The following is a 19,841-nucleotide window of genomic DNA, read 5'->3' as shown; positions in this document are numbered from 1 at the left end:
AACTACAGTCCAGAAAAGATGTTTGACAGCCGCTCAGGTCATCCCACACAAACCCTGACAAATGACAAATGTCGGACCTGGTCAATTGTACACTGAACAGGGTTAGCAAATGTAATTTTGTTCAAATGATTAAAGGATTAAATTCAAATGTATGGGATTATGTTCAATTATTTGTCAAAAGTATTTGTTTTTAATGCTTACATTTAACCTAACCCAGCAATTTCTAATTTCTCACTGCCAAAAAACAAAACATTATGTAAAACAACTTTTATTACATTCTTAAACCACATATCACCAATGTACAACTCTTCATGTTTATATTCATAACTAATAAATTACAGCTATTAAGAACTAAGTGATTTTTAAACAATAAACTTAACAACAAAAAAATGAAACAAAGATCATTACAATAAGTACTCAGATTCGCTGTTTAAAAACAGCCTTAAAAACTGAAATACAACACAGAACTCTAGAAGGCTGAGGAGAAAAAATGACAAAAAGGACAGCAATGAAGCTACAGAAAGTCCAGGAAGCCAGACTGGATCAGCGTCCATTTAGAGACTTTTATTCTACAAACTCTAAAGTCCTCAGTGATGCTGAGAATACAGGGGTACATATCTTTAAAAGGTTTGTGAGTAACATTCACAATAATGGTTACTAATACACAGTGATCAAGGTTTCAGGTCTTCAATTCAGTAAAAGGTGTCCTGCTAGGCTACGTGAAGACAGCATAGGACTGAGAGCTCAGCTAACTCCCTGAGGAAGTGTGTGTGTCTACGGTGTAAATCCAAATGCAGATGCAAGGAACCGGCCCCTCGGACGGGTCCGTTTGTAGGGCTGTGAATCACACCATAACACACACAGTCTAAAAACATCTAAGAACTTCTAAGAACATCTAGGATCAGTTTTTTCACAAAGCGTGTTGCACTTGTTAGAATGTTCCTCTACCTTGCGAGTCATTTTGAGATGAACAAATGAACATTGGGTGCGTGTCACATCTCAAAATCCTGCACCCTTCCGTAAGCGGAGAATAACTGAACCGTTTGTTCTGGAGGGCGAGTGAATCCTCGGCTATGAGGTCCTTCACGGCGCTACAGGAAATAGATGAACTATTGCAGTTCCAGTCCGACACAGTTTTAAGCATTCACAGAAGCATCCAGGTGAAATCCAGGTGAACACTGTGTACACTGTTTTCCAGTTTGCAGAGCCAGGAGACATTTAACAGGTTTGCCTCCAGGGTAGAACACTCCCGTCTCTCAGGACAACCCCTTTGTATACAAATAGGGCAAGAGGTTTATCCTGAGTCCAGGTAGGGGTTGTAGTGGGGTGATTTTATCAGAAGGAAAAAAGAAAGAAAAAAAAGACACTCTCGCTGCTGATGTGCGTTTCCATGGAGATTAACTTCCCAGCCTAACCCTGAATGCAGCAGCACGGTCTCCGGTGCAACATCAGAAGGTGAAACGTTGCCGTGGGCTACAAGGTCCTGTCTGCTATAGTGACCCTCCCAACCTTAACGTGCCAACTGGAAAAACACAAACACGCTAAAATAGAAACAAGCGTTCGTCTTTTGGTTTCACCCGTGTGTGTGTGTGCTTGCATGGGTTTTGTCAGAGCACAAACGTCAGTGACCTCTAGGCTCTAGCAAGAGCAAGTCGAGTGGGGTTAAAGGTCACACATTTAAAGTGTAGATCCTGCAGTATCTGATGGCTTTCCAGAACATTCTACACTGCATCCTGCAGTGTCCCACAATAAACTATTCAATATATATGGCATATAAATATAAATATTTATCCACTAATTATGCTAAATAAATCTGTGTGCTATTTATAAAATACTTCGTGTCATTTTAGTGAAGATTTTGTTGTTTAACACCAATAAAGAGAGGTGCATGGCCTCTGCATGCACAGACACATGCACAGGAGCAGCAGCTGTAGGGCAGGGGCACGTGACGTCGGCGCACGTGACAGTGCCACACGTGATAGTGACGCACGTGACAGTGGTACACAGACACAGGAGCACCAGTTAGTACGCTAAAATGCTAAAAGCAACTATAGTGTCTGTCTCTGCCTGCACCGTCTGCTTTTGGTCCTTCTCAGCAGTTGATGAAAAATTGCTGATAATGAAACAGAAACTTTAAAAAGCACATTTTACACAATCCGGGCCAAGTATACATAACACATCAGTTCTCAGTCCTGAGGGTGTGTCCCAAATCCACACTAGGGTACATTCATATAAAGAGCACAGTCGTGTCCTAGTCTGTTATACTGGCACGTCACCTTTAGGGAGTTTTGAGCTCCACTAACTGCTGAGTGCTATTACGCTGACTACACACCAGCCTGAATTATTAGTGAAACACCTGGGCCCTGCACACATGCTAGTGTCATTCACCCTTCTGGAAGGGAGCAAGGAGCAAGGGTTTGTGGGATTTGGAGTCCTAAAGTGTTGTGTGCAGGATTGTCAGTGAGTTACTGGTCTGCCCGTGAGTGACACTTCACATCCATCTCTTTTCATCCCTACATGTTTTCGTCTGTCCTCTCTCGTCCTCTGCCACAGAAGCGCCTGTCGGGTGCTGGCTGGGCACTAGCCTGGACTCTAGCCTGGACCCTATCCCTTGGTGGAGTCTGGGAAGGCGAGTTCACTGCCGAACACCTCCCTGTAGAGTGGAGGGAAGCTGTAGGCCGTTTCAGGGTGGAGTAGGCGGAAAAACTCCAGCTTGTCAATATGGAGGTTACAGATGGACTTCATTATGGGCAGCTTAGCTACCATCTACAAACGGGAATGAAGAGAGAGAGAGAGAGAGAGAGAGAGAGAGAGAGAGAGAGAGAGAGAGAGAGAGAGAGAGAGAGAGAGATACAGTTAGATTCAGACTGAACCTTGTGCTAGAACTGTGACACAGCTAAAACTGACACACACACACACACACACACACACACACACACACACACACACACACACACACACACACACACACACACACACACACACACTCCACTTGTGTGTGTCTTCATCCACACCTACTTATAAGCCTCATGTGTGTTACAACAACACTGCAGTTTTCTACTGAACCTTGGCCAGTTTCTCCTCTCCAGCGCCCCCTCTGGTCAGACAGCGTTGCAGCGCCACATAGACTTTTTCCTGAAGCTGCTGAACTTGATGCTTGTCAGTAAGCCAAGGTCGGTCTGTGGGAACACGCAGGTAAAGCCATTTAACATGCATATGACCCACCGCTATGAAGGCGTGTGAGGAGTGTGTGGTGCGTGTGTGGAGTATGCGGGAGGCATGTGATGTGTGTGGTTTGTGGAGTGTGTGGGGCATGTGGAGCATGCGGGGCGTATGGAGTGTGTGGGGTGTGTGGTGCGTGGAGTGTGTGGGGTGTGTGGTGCATGTGGGGCGTATGGAGTGTGTGGTATGTGTGGTGCATGTGGTATGTGTGGGGCATGTGGAGTGTCTGGGGTGTGTGGAGTGTGTGGGGCGTGTGGAGCGTGCGGGGTGTGAGCGGGCGGACCTGGAGTGAGCAGCACAGCGGCGCTGAACAGAGCAAGCGCGTCCTCGCTCAGCTGAAGGCGGCTCATGGACCCAGCCAGGTCGTACACGGCGTTCACCAGGTCATCACAACCTGCACCACAGTGTCACTATTACACAACCTGCACCACAGTGTCACCATTACACAACCTGAACCACAGTGTCACCATTACACAACCTGCACCACAATGTCACCATTACACAACCTGCACCACAGTGTCACTATTACACTACCTGAACCACAGTGTCACCATTACACTACCTGCACCACAGTGTCACTATTACACAACCTGAACCACAGTGTCACTATTACACAACCTGCACCACAGTGTTATTATTACACAACATGAATCACAGTGTCCTTATTACACAACCTGAACCACAGTGTCACCATTACACAACCTGCACCACAGTGTCACTATTACACAACCTGGACCAGTGTCACCATTACACAACCTACACCACAGTGTCACTATTACACAACCTGCACCACAGTGTCACCATTACACAACCTGCACCACAGTGTCACCATTACACAACCTGTACCACAGTGTCACCATTACACAACCTGAACCAGTGTCACTATTACACCCCTGACAGTTACTGCTCTTAGAAATGCAGCCGTGTTGTCTTCACACGCTCAGAGAGCTCAGAGGGCCACTGACTTGGCTAAGCACTGAACCACCAGGCAGTTCTAGTGCTGAATCAAATGTTACAGGAGAAGACAGTAGAAACCCTTAAAAGGGGAATTATGTAAGCCACAAGGAAATGAGGAACAGGTGTGCGGAGTGAGCTGACTACATGGCCCCGCCCTCTGGCCCCTCCCCCCAAGGCGATACAACAACCCCCCCAGCCAGGTGTCATCAAATCACAGGCCTCACTGAATCAGTAATTAAATAGCACACAGGGAACAGGGCATACTGGTTGTGAAATATATACAGAAGAAAACAAAACAGAAACTGACAGGAGCCTGCAGACATTACTGAAAACCAGTAGTTACTGGCCGATACCGCGTCGTCAACTGAAACCACCACAGACAACAACAAAACCCTCAAAGGTGTCAACAGTGCCGAGGTTGTGCTCAGCTGAACGTAACGTACCCAGAGCCTTGAAGAGCTCCGCCCGAGCAAACTTGCCATCGTAGAGCAGCGTGTGGCTGGAGGGGTTATAGACCCTGCACGTCCGGATCAGCAGAACAGCCAGGCAGCCTGCAGAAAGCAGAGAAACACAAAACAACCTTTAACCTCTGACCCACAGGCCCTGTTCCAAACTGTTGCCAGTTTACAAAAAAACCCAATGACAAATAAGGACAATGAAAATAATATGTGTAGATAATATGTGTAGATAATATGTGTGATAATGTCTCAGAGGAAGAGAAAGACAAGTGTTTTTTTCTATTCACTAATAGAAGCCAACAGAAGAGATGGGAGAGAGAGAGAGAGGAGAAAGGTAACTAATGAGAGAACGAGAGAGGGGGATAAAGGAAAAAAAACAAGATTAGGAACCATCAGGACGAAACCGAGGTTGTAATAGTGTAATAGTGTAATAGTGTAATAGTGTAATGCAGCTGACTGTTGTGCTGGAGGCACTGAGCAGGCATCGCTGCCTCTGCTCATGACGGGATGTGTTTCACGCTAACAAAGGGGTCGCGAAAACCAGGCATCAAAACCGGAGAAACGGCAGACAGGTTCAGCTAGTGCAGCCAATTAAATTATTTTGCATCTTAAAAAAGAGGCCACTTGGGTGTGTGTATGTGACAGGGAGAGAGAGAGACAGACAGAGTGGTTGTGGTGGTTTTGGTATGTGCCAACCTGCTTTGAGGAGAATGATCTGGTCGTTCTGGCAGAGATCCATGAAACCTGCTATGTGCTTGGCAAACTCCACCACGTACTGGATGGCGTTGGTGACGTGGACCACACACTGCTGCCACATCACCTCAGTGGCCTGCAAACCAGTGGAGATAACACAGCAGAGTGAGGACAACACACCCGTGCAACACGTCGGAATGATGAGAACTGACCCAGGACCAGTTATTGCCTTAGATGTCCAGCAGTATTAAGTGACATTATATTGACTTGCTGACAGGAGATGCTGGCTTGGTAAAGCTGGCTGCACCAGACATGGCTCTCTCTGTCTGAATATATGATCTCCGACACACGGGCTCAACATTACACCCACCGGTACACAACTATTACTGCAGAGCTTCACTGTTTGATTGGCTAGATTAGCTAGACATGCAGGTGTGTAGCCCCATACAGGTGTGTGTGTGTGTTGGACAGGAGTTGTGAAGTGGGGTGTGTGTGCTGTACTGGTGTTGTGAAGTGGGGTGTGTGTGCTGTACTGGTGTTGTGAAGTGGGGTGTGTGTGCTGTACTGGTGTTGTGAAGTGGGGTGTGTGTGCTGTACTGGTGTTGTGAAGTGGGGTGTGTGTACTGGACTGGTGTTGTGAAGTGGGGTGTGTGTGCTGGACTGGTGTTGTGAAGTGGGGTGTGTGTGCTGTACTGGTGTTGTGAAGTGGGGTGTGTGTGCTGTACTGGTGTTGTGAAGTGGGGTATGTGTGCTGTACTGGTGTTGTGAAGTGGGGTGTGTGTACTGTACTGGTGTTGTGAAGTGGGGTGTGTGTGCTGTACTGGTGTTGTGAAGTGGGGTGTGTGTACTGTAATGGTGTTGTGAAGTGGGGTGTGTGTACTGTAATGGTGTTGTGAAGTGGGGTGTGTGTGCTGTACTGGTGTTGTGAAGTGGGGTGTGTGTACTGTAATGGTGTTGTGAAGTGGGGTGTGTGTGCTGTACTGGTGTTGTGAAGTGGGGTGTGTGTACTGGACTGGTGTTGTGAAGTGGGGTGTGTGTGCTGTACTGGTGTTGTGAAGTGGGGTGTGTGTACTGTACTGGTGTTGTGAAGTGGGGTGTGTGCTGTACTGGTGTTGTGAAGTGGGGTGTGTGTACTGGACTGGTGTTGTGAAGTGGGGTGTGTGTGCTGTACTGGTGTTGTGAAGTGGGGTGTGTGTACTGTACTGGTGTTGTGAAGTGGGGTGTGTGTGGTGTACTGGTGTTGTGAAGTGGGGTGTGTGTACTGTACTGGTGTTGTGAAGTGGGGTGTGTGTGCTGTACTGGTGTTGTGAAGTGGGGTGTGTGTGATGTACTGGTGTTGTGAAGTAGGGTGTGTGTACTGTACTGGTGTTGTGAAGTGGGGTGTGTGTACTGTACTGGTGTTGTGAAGTGGGGTGTGTGTACTGTACTGGTGTTGTGAAGTGGGGTGTGTGTGCTGTACTGGTGTTGTGAAGTGGGGTGTGTGTGCTGTACTGGTGTTGTGAAGTGGGGTGTGTGTACTGTACTGGTATTGTGAAGTGGGGTGTGTGTACTGGACCGGTGTTGTGAAGTGGGGTGTGTGTACTGGACTGGTGTTGTGAAGTGGGGTGTGTGTACTGTACTGGTGTTGTGAAGTGGGGTGTGTGTGCTGTACTGGTGTTGTGAAGTGGGGTGTGTGTGCTGTACTGGTGTTGTGAAGTGGGGTATGTGTGCTGTACTGGTGTTGTGAAGTGGGGTGTGTGTACTGTACTGGTGTTGTGAAGTGGGGTGTGTGTGCTGTACTGGTGTTGTGAAGTGGGGTGTGTGTACTGTACTGGTGTTGTGAAGTGGGGTGTGTGTGCTGTACTGGTGTTGTGAAGTGGGGTGTGTGTGCTGTACTGGTGTTGTGAAGTGGGGTATGTGTGCTGTACTGGTGTTGTGAAGTGGGGTGTGTGTACTGTACTGGTGTTGTGAAGTGGGGTGTGTGTGCTGTACTGGTGTTGTGAAGTGGGGTATGTGTGCTGTACTGGTGTTGTGAAGTGGGGTGTGTGTACTGTACTGGTGTTGTGAAGTGGGGTGTGTGTGCTGTACTGGTGTTGTGAAGTGGGGTGTGTGTGCTGGACTGGTGTTGTGAAGTGGGGTGTGTGTGCTGTACTGGTGTTGTGAAGTGGGGTGTGTGTACTGTACTGGTGTTGTGAAGTGGGGTGTGTGTGCTGTAATGGTGTTGTGAAGTGGGGTGTGTGTACTGTACTGGTGTTGTGAAGTGGGGTGTGTGTGCTGTACTGGTGTTGTGAAGTGGGGTGTGTGTACTGTACTGGTGTTGTGAAGTGGGGTGTGTGTGCTGTACTGGTGTTGTGAAGTGGGGTGTGTGTGCTGTACTGGTGTTGTGAAGTGGGGTGTGTGTACTGTACTGGTGTTGTGAAGTGGGGTGTGTGTACTGTACTGGTGTTGTGAAGTGGGGTGTGTGTGCTGTACTGGTGTTGTGAAGTGGGGTGTGTGTACTGGACCGGTGTTGTGAAGTGGGGTGTGTGTACTGGACTGGTGTTGTGAAGTGGGGTGTGTGTGCTGTACTGGTGTTGTGAAGTGGGGTGTGTGTGCTGTACTGGTGTTGTGAAGTGGGGTGTGTGTACTGGACTGGTGTTGTGAATTGGGGTGTGTGTACTGTACTGGTGTTGTGAAGTGGGGTGTGTGTGCTGTACTGGTGTTGTGAAGTGGGGTGTGTGTGCTGTACTGGTGTTGTGAAGTGGGGTGTGTGTACTGGACTGGTGTTGTGAAGTGGGGTGTGTGTACTGTTCTGGTGTTGTGAAGTGGGGTGTGTGTGTGTACTGGACTGGTGTTGTGAAGTGGGTTGTGTGTGCTGTACTGGTGTTGTGAAGTGGGGTGTGTGTACTGGACTGGTGTTGTGAAGTGGGGTGTGTGTGCTGTACTGGTGTTGTGAAGTGGGGTGTGTGTGCTGTACTGGTGTTGTGAAGTGGGGTGTGTGTGCTGTACTGGTGTTGTGAAGTGGGGTATGTGTGCTGTACTGGTGTTGTGAAGTGGGGTGTGTGTGCTGTACTGGTGTTGTGAAGTGGGGTGTGTGTGCTGTACTGGTGTTGTGAAGTGGGGTGTGTGTACTGGACTGGTGTTCTGAAGGTTGGGGATGCTGACCAGGTTCTGGTAGGCGCGTGTTTCCTCCGCTGTGTAGACAGTCCAGGAGAGACGCTTCAGGTCCTCAGGAGTGTACTGATTCGTTTCTACATGGGACTTCACCACGCTCTGGGTGATGCGCTCTACACACACGCACACACACACAGACACACACACGCATAAACACTCAAAAACTAGTTTGATTCATTAAACCGAGTCAATAACTTTAATACAGTCTTAGGAAGCAGTGAAGCTATGTACACATGAAGCACTAATGCTCTAATTCCACACATCCATGTTTTTATGTTGTTGTAGGTAGGGCTCCAGACTGCAACTAAAATGGTTGCAATCGCGACCATAAATATTAATTTGCAGGTAGTATAATTATTTGACTCGCCAGTGGCGACAGGTGATACAACAGCATTATATATTTTTTATGGGTGACAATTTTTCGTAATTGGAAAAAATATCCACCATTTTCTTTTGAGTTTGTATTTTAAAAATTCAACGATGGGCTGTAGCTCCACTCAGATGAACATCTCTGCCCATCAACAAATTATTGCGGGAATTCCATCAACCGTGACTGGCAAAGTTGTGTAGCCCAGCTGATACTTTTCCACTAAGCGTTAGTTTGTTGAAAGTAGCGAGGCAAAAATATGAGGTGAGTTTTGCAATGTTTATTAGTTTATTATGGCACGTAGAAAAAGTTATTGGCACCCAATTTTTCCCTTTTAGGAGCCACAAACTCCTTGAGTAACTTTTTTGTCTGGAGTCCTGGGATGTCATATGAAATCTGGGTCACATGATCACTTACTGCCAGCCCATAAAATATTGGAAATGTTTTGCTATGATGTAATATGATGTAATAGATTCCATGGCGCTCAAGCCACTCCTGTCATTCCACATCTAAGCGAATCAGAGCTGAAATAGTGCTGTCCTGACAACTCAAACAGGCTAACTCAGACAGGCTAACTCAGACAGGCGTTCTCACAGCTGTGTGCACCAGAAGAGGAAATATTCAAATGATGTTGCACATTGAGGAACGAGGTTGATGAATGTGTATCACATTATTCCTTACAGGCCAGACACAACCACCCGGACCATAGAATCCATTTACACTTGATTCTTATTTTCATTATCTTTTTATTTTAATTTGATCTTTCTTCTGTATAAAGAGCTACAAATGATCTCTAAGAATGAAAATCTGCCATGCAAAATGAACATGACATTGCTCATAGAGCAAGTTTGGTTAGTTAGCTTCTCGCTACACAATCAGGGTGCGCATTTGACCCTCTCTGTGGTACAGAGTTTGTAATTTCTCAAATCCAATTTCCTCTCCTATGTTTTCTGATCATCGTGTGGCCATCTGAACATCTACTACCTCAGTACTAGTGCTTGTACTAGTGAATGACCCAGGGCTGGAATGTGGAATGCAGACCTGGAGCTAAAGACTTGCTGACACACTGCGAGTGGCCGTGTTAGAAACAGCATGTGTTGAGGGGGGCGGGTCTAGGGGATTGTTGGGAGAGTGTGATTGGTGCCAGTGAAGCTGACCTATCTCCAGCAGGGAGCAGTCGTCAGGCAGACCGTGAAGGGGTGAGTCTAGGTACAGCCCCATCTCATGCAGAGGCTGGTAGTCGAGTGAGATGTTTGCTCCATCGGTGAACTCCACCCTGCTCTGCTCTGGGGAGCTCTGGGAGGAGGGGCTGCTCCCACCACTGCCACCCAGTAGCTCCAGGCTGCTGTAGTCGCTGGCGCCCTCAGGTGTAAGGGGCAGGTCGAACAGCAGGCCATCAGGCAAGGCTCCAAACTCATCCAAGTCACTGGGGGCGGAGCTGGAACTGCGGCTGTAGGCCCGCCCCTGCGTGCTGCCACTCTCGCCTGGCTCCTCCCCCCCGCAGGGCAGGACAGGACCGCCCCCCGCGCCACCTCCATGCTCCTGAGACTGTTGGTGCTTCTGGACCTCCGCATACAGGCAGGCCCTTTGCTTTTTGGACATACGGCCAAACTTCACCGCTGATGGGAAGGAACAGAGGGGGTCAGGAAGAGGGAGTGAGCGTGTGTGTGTGTGTGTGTGTGTGTGTGTGTGTGTGTGTGTGTGTGTGTGTGTGTGTGTGTGTGTGTGTGTGTGTGTGTGTGTGTTTTTACGTGTGTTTGGGCATGCAATTCACATCCACTGCTTAGAGGAGCAAAGATTTTAGAGGAGAAAAATCTGCATATATACAGTGTGCCAGCGTCAGCGTGTCTTTAGTGTGTCTTTAGCGTGTGTTTAGTGTGTGTTTAGTGTGTTGGGAGAGGCAGGGTGTTCAGAAGCTGGGAGATCCTACTGCAGCGAAAAAACTGCTGCTGATAAAAGCTGTCGCAGGAGTACAAGATGTTCGGAAAAACCAAAGTGTGAGAGCAGAGGAAATTAAGCTGAATCTAATGTTCAGGCCTGACTGCTTTGCCTGGGGCAGCAGCACTAGATTATGAGGGCACACTTCCTCCTCCGTCTCTCACCGTCATCGGAGGAAGACACAGTTCCTGCATCGCTCTCTTGCGGCAGAGGAGTGTGCACGTGGCAGAGCGGCATGGGGCGGGGCGAGGGTGGGCGTGGTCTGTGGCGTGGGGGCGGGGCTTACCGTCACGGCTCATGCCGAGCGTCAGGCACTTCTGCAGGCGACAGTGCTGGCAGCGGTTGCGGCTGGTGCGGTCGATCAGGCAGTTCCTCTGGCGAGAGCACGAGTACACGGCGCTGTTCTGCTGGCTGCGACGGAAGAAACCCTGCAGGGAACACACCAAACGCTGCACATGACCAGGCGCAGGACATACACACACCACTCCTAACCACGGAAACGCAAGCGATTGAAGCGTGATTCAACACCGAAGATCTCAACACTGCTTAACCCCGAGGAACATCTGTGTTTCAACATCTCTTTTCTTCCAATCAAATCAAAGTGAAAATTTGGAATAATTGAGAAGTAGATTAACACAAAACAGTTCTAATCCATCTTAATTCCAAATTATAGTCCAACAGAACAGTTCAAAACCAATCTAATCTAACAGCTTCCAGCACCACACAGATGCTGCTAGCTAGGCCAGGGTGCTTTCAACACCGCCAGCGCTGCTCCATTTTCACAATAATCATTAGTGTAATACAGCAATTTAAAACATGCGCTATAAAGCAAGGAGCATCTTAAGAATTAAAGAAACATTTGCATGCATGAGTAGATTTTCTTTGGGGGGGTACGGAGGAGCAGGCCGGGTCACTTCTCTGTTGGGGGGGGGGAGTGTTGGGAGGGCAGGAGGCTGAGAGACCCACGGCACTCAGCTCCAACGTGCAGAAGGTCACGTTACCTTGCAGCCTTCACACGTGATCACTCCATAGTGAATACCAGATGACTTGTCCCCACAGATCTTACAAGGGATCACCTCAATTTGAGCTGGGAGAGAGAGAGAATGAGAGAAAGATGGAGAGAAAAGGGACATTAATGACATAATACAATTTCACAACAAAGAGAACTGAAGGTTCAGGTGAGCAGCATCACATTTGTACCACCACAGTAGCCACAAAGCTTTTAAAGAGTGAACATAGAACACCAGGGACACTAAGACCCTGGGCTGCCCGACAGTGGGGGTGGGGGTGTGGGGGGAATGGGAGTTTGGCCCAACAGCAGGGCCTGAGCCATTGATCCCTGCCCCGGCGAATTAAGCAACACGTAGTCATGTGTGCTGTTCCAGACCTAATCCCCCTCCCCAGACTCCTCCCACTGCCCCTCCAGTAGAGTGGAAACTCATCAATCGATCAAACGACCTTCCCACCCTCTGTCCCTAGTCCAGACTGGCAGAGCCCGCAATCCAAATTCCACATTAGTAAACCTGTAGCAAGACTGGAAATATGAACTACATGACAGCGTCAGAGAGTGTCCGCGTTTTGTGTCAGAATGGGTCACTTGGTAAGGCTGTGATGCCACTTAGGAAGGCCAATGTCACTTAGGAAGGCAGTGATGTCACTTAGCAAGGCTGTGATGTCACTTAGGAAGGCTGATGTCACTTAGGAAGGCTGTGATGTCACTTAGGAAGTCTGTGATGTCACTTAGGAAGTCTGTGATGTCACTCAGCAAGGCTCATAGCACTTAGTAAGGCTGTGATGTCACTTAGGAAGGCAGTGATGTTACTTAGCAAAGCTGAAAGCACTTAGGAAGACAGTGATGTCACTTAGCAAGGCTGATAGCAATTAGGAAGGCTGTGATGTCACTTAGCAAGGCTAATAGCACTTAGTAAGGCTTTGATGTCACTTAGGAGGCGGGTGATGTCATTAAGGAAGGCTGTGATGTGTGTCATAGCTGAATTATACAGTCTCACTATAAGTCTCACTGTTACAGTCTCACTATAAGTGTGTTACAGTCTCACTATAAGTGTGTTACAGTATCACTATAAGTGTGTTACAGTCTCACTATAAGTGCATTAGTCTCACTATAAGTGCGTTACAGTCTCACTATAAGTGTGTTACAGTATCACTATAAGTGTGTTACAGTACCACTATAAGTGTGTTACAGTTTCACTATAAGTGTGTTACAGTATAAGTACGTAGCTCCTCGTCCTCCTGCCATAATCAGACCGGTTCTGGGACGGCCAGTCACGGCTCCTGGCAGCTACTTTGCTTTCCTCTATTTGGCTCCTACTTGAAGCCACGAGATTTAGTTACGAAAGAAGAGCTGGTCCACGTAACACCAAGTCTTCTGGATGAGAAAGAGCTTACTGAATCTGTCCTTACTGAATCAGTGTTTGTGCATCTTATTTCTTTAGGTTTGTGTGGTGATGCAACACGTTAGGCAACACCTAATTATTTTTTCAGTCTATCCCTTTGGTGGGTAAGACAACACTCCTGGTTCGGTGCCTCTTCGGAGGGAGGAACAGGAACCTGCAGGTGTCAATCCAGAGAGAGAGAGAGAGAGAGAGAGCTGGAGTGAATAATTGCTTAAGTCCTTGAGAAAGGTTGATACAAACACACAGCTTTTCCTCCAAGAGAAATGCACTCAACACAAGGGCCCTGTACAACACACACACGCACACACACACACACACACACACACACACACACACACACACACACACACACACACACACACACACACACATACACACAAACAAGGGCTGTCCCCTGTACAACACACACACACACAAACATCATTCATAGGTACTGTAAAAGGGTAAATGGTCTTTCTTTCTCTCTTTTTTGACCTCTCTTTCAACCCTAAATAGATCTGCCTCCTCATCTGCCATCCCACCCAGTTATATAACCATTTCCTGGACGTTCGCCACACACACACACACACACACACACACACACACACACACACACACACACACACACACACACACACACACACACACACACACACACACACACACAGTCTCAGTCAGGGAGGGTCACCCTAGCAACTCAGTGACGAGCACTCCTTGATCAACCCCTCGCTCCTTCTCATTGGCTGCCTGTGTCAAAACTCTGTCTCTGACTGGTCAGCTCATATGGGTCTCAGATGCCGGTCCGGATGGATGCATGGGTGTTTTGCTCTACTGACACACTTTTCTCCAAAACTATGGTCAGGATAGACAAGAACAGGACACACAAGAACAGGACACACAAGAACAGGACACACAAGAACAGGACACACAAGAACAGGACACACAAGAACAGTACTTGTACTCAGTACTCTTGCTGTCATCTTTCTGCGTCACAACTTAAACACATTTAAAACAATAAATTAAAAGCAACACTCGTGACACAGTTGTAAAGTATAATTAGGCTTTATAATATTTCATAAAGAAGACAGATCAAGAGGACACGTATGGCTCTTTTTACGCAATGGAAGAAGGCAGGAGATCTGCTGGTGTGGATTTACAGTGCTGTGGTCTTACGGCCTCAGTAACTTCCCCGCGCTCTTGTGACAGCATATCATGAATGGCTGGAGTGCTCTCATAAAACTATTTATAAAGTGATCGCTTCAGCGGGACGCAGGCGTGATGTTATGAACAGGCCTCAGTCAACCATTCCACACACACACTAACACACACAGTTTAACTTCACAGCTGTGTCCCTGGTAGAGACAGTTACACAGCAATAAACCGTGGGTAAACGAATAAATGAAAAATGAGATAGATAGCAAGGTAGATTCTGCTCAGTGTAGGTAATGACATTCAGTACAAAGATTAACACACTATGGTGCACTGTTTTGCAAAAGCATTAATAAACATGATATAAAATGAAAATGCACCTTGACACTGCAAGTTAGTATTTCAATAAAGGCTTTCCATCTTTCATAATAAAGGCTCTACATTTTTCAAAATAAAAGTTTTCCGTCTTTCATAATAAAGGCTCTACATCTCTCTGCACGCCCATATCTTCACTGTATTTATTACTGCCATGGTCTGCTTGTGTCCTCGATCCCCACAGGCAGATATCTGACAGCACAGATGCTTCACTGTTCAACGTCTCCTCTCTGCTTCCTTAAAGTCCAACTTGGAAAACCACAGCGAAGTCCTTGAACAGCAACGCAATAGAACTACACTGGCCACCATCACTGGCTAGGTGGAGACCCCCGTCCTGCCCAGGGCCCTGTTTATGGTCCTGCCAATGGACCTGTCCATGGTCCTGATCCCGTTCCTGTCAACGGTCCTGCTAACTGCCCTATCCACGGTCCTGATCGCAGTCCTGTCCATGGACATGTCCTGGTCTTGACCACAGTCCTGTCCATGGTCCTGCGCATGGTCCTGATCCTGACCTCAGTCCTGTCCCTGGTCCTGATTCTGACCTCAGTCCTGTCCCTGGTCCTGTCCTTGGTCCTGATCCTGACCTCAGTCCTGTCCCTGGTCCTGCGCATGGTCCTGATCCTGACCTCAGTCCTGTCCCTGGTCCTGATCCTGACCTCAGTCCTGTCCCTGGTCCTGATCCTGACCTCAGTCCTGTCCCTGGTCCTGATCCTGACCTCAGTCCTGTCCCTGGTCCTGATCCTGACCTCAGTCCTGTCCCTGGTCCTGATCCTGACCTCAGTCCTGTCCCTGGTCCTGTCCCTGGTCCTGATCCTGACCTCAGTCCTGTCCCTGGTCCTGATCCTGACCTCAGTCCTGTCCCTGGTCCTGTCCCTGGTCCTGATCCTGACCTCAGTCCTGTCCCTGGTCCTGTGGTTCTGCGGCTGAGCTTTGGTGCTCACATTCTGCCTCCCGACCCCTCAGTATTTATGCCATGAAGACTCCACGGAACAAACAAGCACAGATCTAATCAGACGACCCATGGCTGCCCCAGAAGTCATTACAAACGGCTCACTAAGGTGAGATTTATTGGTGTGCTGTGTTTATCAGCAGGGAAGCGGTAAGTAATCCTGTTCTCTTTATCCCCCCCCCCCCCCCCCACCACCCCCCCGGGACTGGAGGATCTCTCTGAGCACTGGCTGCATGCTATCTGTAAAAAGGCCCAGGACTTTGGCCTCTTATCTGGTTTAATCAAACATGCCAGACGGCGCTCTCAGAACAGAGGACCCTGCGCTCTGGCTAGGACAGAGAGAGCAGAGTGAATGTTCACGGCTACAGACAGACAGCAGCTCCTCCTGACCCGTGGAGCAGACGCAGGACAGCAGCTCCTCCTGACCCGTGGAGCAGACGCAGGACAGCAGCTCCTCCTGACCCGTGGAGCAGTAGGACAGCAGCGTTCCTGCACACTCCACACACCACTACAGACACCCATATGGTAGGTGCATCATGGATGAACTCCACACACCACTACAGACACCCATGTGATAGGTGCATCATGGATGAACTCCACACACCACTACAGACACCCATGTGATAGGTGCATCATGGATGAACTCCACACACCACTACAGACACCCATGTGATAGGTGCATCATGGATGATTCTCCAAGTCCAAGTTCACACTGGATAGACACAGTATGGGGGTGTGAATAGAGACGCTCTGTTCTACTATTCAGAGAGCCCTGAGGAACACTGAGGAACACTCTGCTTCTGCAAATCTACACAGCCTCTTCAACACCATGGATTTGTCCCTGTGCTTTTAACTGTAAATGGCGGAAAAGCATGTAAGCGTCTTTGCGTGATGACATCACGGCCCCGCCCATCTCTGTCACAGGTGCGCCGGGTCCAGACCACCTGATTATGAGGCCAAAGATGTCACAGGTTTGCTGGCAGACAGAGAGTTTTTTTGAGCTGCATGGATGTGGGAGATTCCATCCTCCACACTGGCACCAAGAGAGTGGAAATCAGAGCTTTAATACACCACCTTCAATACACCACCTTCAATACACCACCTTCAATACACCACCTTTAATACACCACCTTCAATACACCACCTTCAATACACCACCTTTAATACACCACCTTTAATACACCACCTTCAATACACCACCTTTAATACACCACCTTCAATACACCACCTTCAATACACCACCTTTAATACACCACCTTCAATACACCACCTTCAATACACCACCTTCAATACACCACCTTTAATACACCACCTTTAATACACCACCTTCAATACACCACCTTTAATACACCACCTTTTGTATACCACCTATTGAAGTATAGCAAGCGCTGAGAAGTGCTTCGTATCAGTACCTTCAGCTAGCCCAGGTCCACTCGGCTTGGTGCTGGTACACTTAATAAGCTAATTGTGTTGCTAAAAACAAAATTAAAAAAACAGAACCCCATGTTGCCTAAGCTGGGTAAAGTAAGCTGGTGGAATGACAGCACAGGTTGTCTTTAAATATGCACAGCGGGATTACGTAATTCTTCAGCATAAGTAATGGCACCAAACACTGGGTCGGGTCAGGTCGGGCCGGGTTTTTCATCTTGATGAGTGTCAGCATTGGTTAACAGTCACAATGTCACAACTCTCTCCACTAATGGAATCTCAGAGCACTGACTGATTCACCCTCACCCCACCCAACACTTTTCCAACATAATTAAGCCGTCATAAAAAAAAAAAAAGAGAGCTTGAAATGTAATCCGACATCAACAATGAAAGGCAGCAGGGAGTGGCACACAGCAGCTTGGAGGGCAAACACCGTGGCCCAGCCCACAGAGCCGAGGGACGGGCAGAAATGTTACACATGCTCCGCTGCTTGAGCTGGGGTCCTTCACCCTGAGAGAGGTTATGGCTGTGAAAGCTCAACCTAGCTGCTCACTGGGCACAGGAGCAGAAAGAGGACCCCAGCAAGACCCCTGCATCCTAGGGCCTTGATGACAGGATGCTTTGTATTCTGAACCACAACTTTCGAATTAATAAAAAGTTATTTTAACTTGACAAGAAGGTAGAATGTGTAAGGTTTGCCAGTGAAAAAAATCCAAACTCTGGACAACACTGAGCAAGACAATAGTACAAAAAAAATCTAAGCCGATCAGATTCAGTCTGAACTTTTTGTGAAGTGCACCTGTGTTTCCTGGAGTAAAGGCTGTACTTATGTTAATCAATTTAAAACAGAAGGATGCTCTTTTGTTTTAACAGGGTGGGCAAACTTTACTTCTCCTCACACACACCCAAGCGTTCTCATCTTTTCCTTTTCCCTCCACGTCCAACATAAAATAGCTTACACAACCAAAGCAGCTCGTGATCATGCTGGCACTACATGCAGATTCTCGCGCGCCAGGCAACACCTGCGTGCCATGTTGCTCGAACTGCAATGGCACATGTTCACCGGAGAGGCGCTGTTTCCTCACCCGGTCTGTTCTGTGCTACGCGTGTATTCAGCAAGAATCCTTTAATTACTTTTTCTGTACTCGAATAAGTATTACAGTAGGCAGAAGCAAGATGTTTATCGGGTTGGCAAATGTATCGGTTTCTAACTTTCTCGCTGCTGTAAATCTGATACAGTAGTAGGTCAATGGAACAGTGGCATGACACACAGACGGCGGCCATGCTGAGACGCCGAACCGGCACCATCACGCAGTCGGCACACTCACCTCTTACCAAATGACATCCAGGTACACATAACACCTGCCGTGTTGTTCTGCGCTTGCGTGATAATTGCATGAGATAGTTAAATGCAAGAGAGATGGCCAAAAAGTCATCTAACCTCAAAACAATATGGGGGTTATTTCAAGGTAGTTAAACTGTTACAGAACAGTCTGCAGCTGACGTTAACCAGCCCGTAATTAGCATATTTAATATGATTCCTGTTGCAGTTTAACGTGAATCGACGTCAGTCCCCAGTTGAATGAGCCTGCTCACAACTCTCCTTTTACAGAACCGGTCATTACACCAGCACCGTCACTCCGGGTCCGGCACAAAACTTCTGCAGACCCAACACGCAGCCGAGGGGAAATGTTCAACTTTATTTTAACCAAACACTCTATGAAGAAACCGTGTCTACCCGGAAAATGTTTAACTAGTTAGCGCAGATGTCCGTGTTTGTCGCTCACTGCCGTGACTCGCCAGACGACGTTAATCCGTCAGTTATTTTGATGTGCGCTCTTACCTCCAGCAACGTACAAACGCCAAAGCACCAAACATTCTGGTTACAGTAACAAACGCAACGTTCAACTGGAAACAAATGATGCATTTCTCCCAACTTACCTCTCATTTTGCTAGGTTTGTATTATCTGTCAACAGCGTAAGTCCTGCTCATTTCAACGAAGGAAATGCCGAAATGTGTGTATAGCTGCAGGAACGGAGCAGGTTAGATGAATTCACATAAGTTTGTAGATACTTTTCCGCCTAGCAAACAAAACAGCAAGTTCGGCGTTTTGAATTCGGAGATAATTCCGGTGCAGGTCTAGTTAAATATATTTCGGCGTATGCAGTGAAGTAGTCTTCTCCCCCGCCGGGTCTCTCTGTATAGCTGTCTTTCGTGCTCTCGCTCTCGCGCGCTCTGTCTCTCTCTCGATCCCTAACCTACTTTCAGCGCGTGGACTCTCACATGATTCGCTCCACAGGCACGCCTCGCGCCCTGGGCGAGCTGCAGAGCGCGCTCCCGCTCGCGCGCCTTGAGGAGGAGCTGCACGCTCGCGCGTGTGGGAAACTGTGGCAGTGTGTCATCATAACAGTGTCGTGGGAATCTTTGACGTCTCGTGCTTTGTGTGTGTGTGCATGGTTTGTTTTCAGTGACGACCAGGCACCACAAGAAGTCTCGAGGAAAAATGATTTCTAAGGACACAGCTTTTTCATAGATAGATAGATAGATAGATAGATAGATAGATAGATAGATAGATAGATAGATAGATAGATAGATAGATAGATAGATAGATAGATAGATAGATAGAAAAATATAAATATAACCGTATAAATATAGCTTTGCGTCTCAGGGTGCTGTGTGGGTGAGTCTGGGTTGGAGACACACAGTTATATTATGTCAATGGAATTTCAGAGCTTAATTTAGCTATATGAAGGCCTTAATTATATGTATATAAATGATC

At 47.8% G+C, this 19,841-nt stretch overlaps 1 protein-coding gene across 1 annotated transcript; it reads right to left on the bottom strand.

Annotated features, from left to right (window-relative positions):
• Window positions 1-252: 252 nt before the first annotated feature.
• On the bottom strand, window positions 253-19,359 carry rorca (RAR-related orphan receptor C a). Its single transcript, XM_077004335.1, has 10 exons — window positions 19,003-19,359; window positions 11,769-11,854; window positions 11,054-11,195; window positions 9,987-10,448; window positions 8,454-8,575; window positions 5,334-5,466; window positions 4,623-4,730; window positions 3,506-3,616; window positions 3,067-3,179; window positions 253-2,766 (listed from the first exon to the last, which is right to left on the bottom strand). The coding sequence occupies exons 1-10, from the start codon at window positions 19,007-19,009 to the stop codon at window positions 2,605-2,607; spliced, it is 1,446 nt and encodes a 481-aa protein (XP_076860450.1). The 5' UTR covers window positions 19,010-19,359; the 3' UTR covers window positions 253-2,604.
• Between the last annotated feature and the right edge of the window lie 482 nt (window positions 19,360-19,841).

This window comes from Brachyhypopomus gauderio, chromosome 4, assembly GCF_052324685.1.
Source record: "Brachyhypopomus gauderio isolate BG-103 chromosome 4, BGAUD_0.2, whole genome shotgun sequence".
Classification (NCBI taxonomy): Eukaryota; Metazoa; Chordata; class Actinopteri; order Gymnotiformes; family Hypopomidae; genus Brachyhypopomus; species Brachyhypopomus gauderio.
The sequence above is the reverse complement of the archived record's forward strand: the minus strand, read 5'-3'. Positions and strand labels throughout refer to the sequence as shown.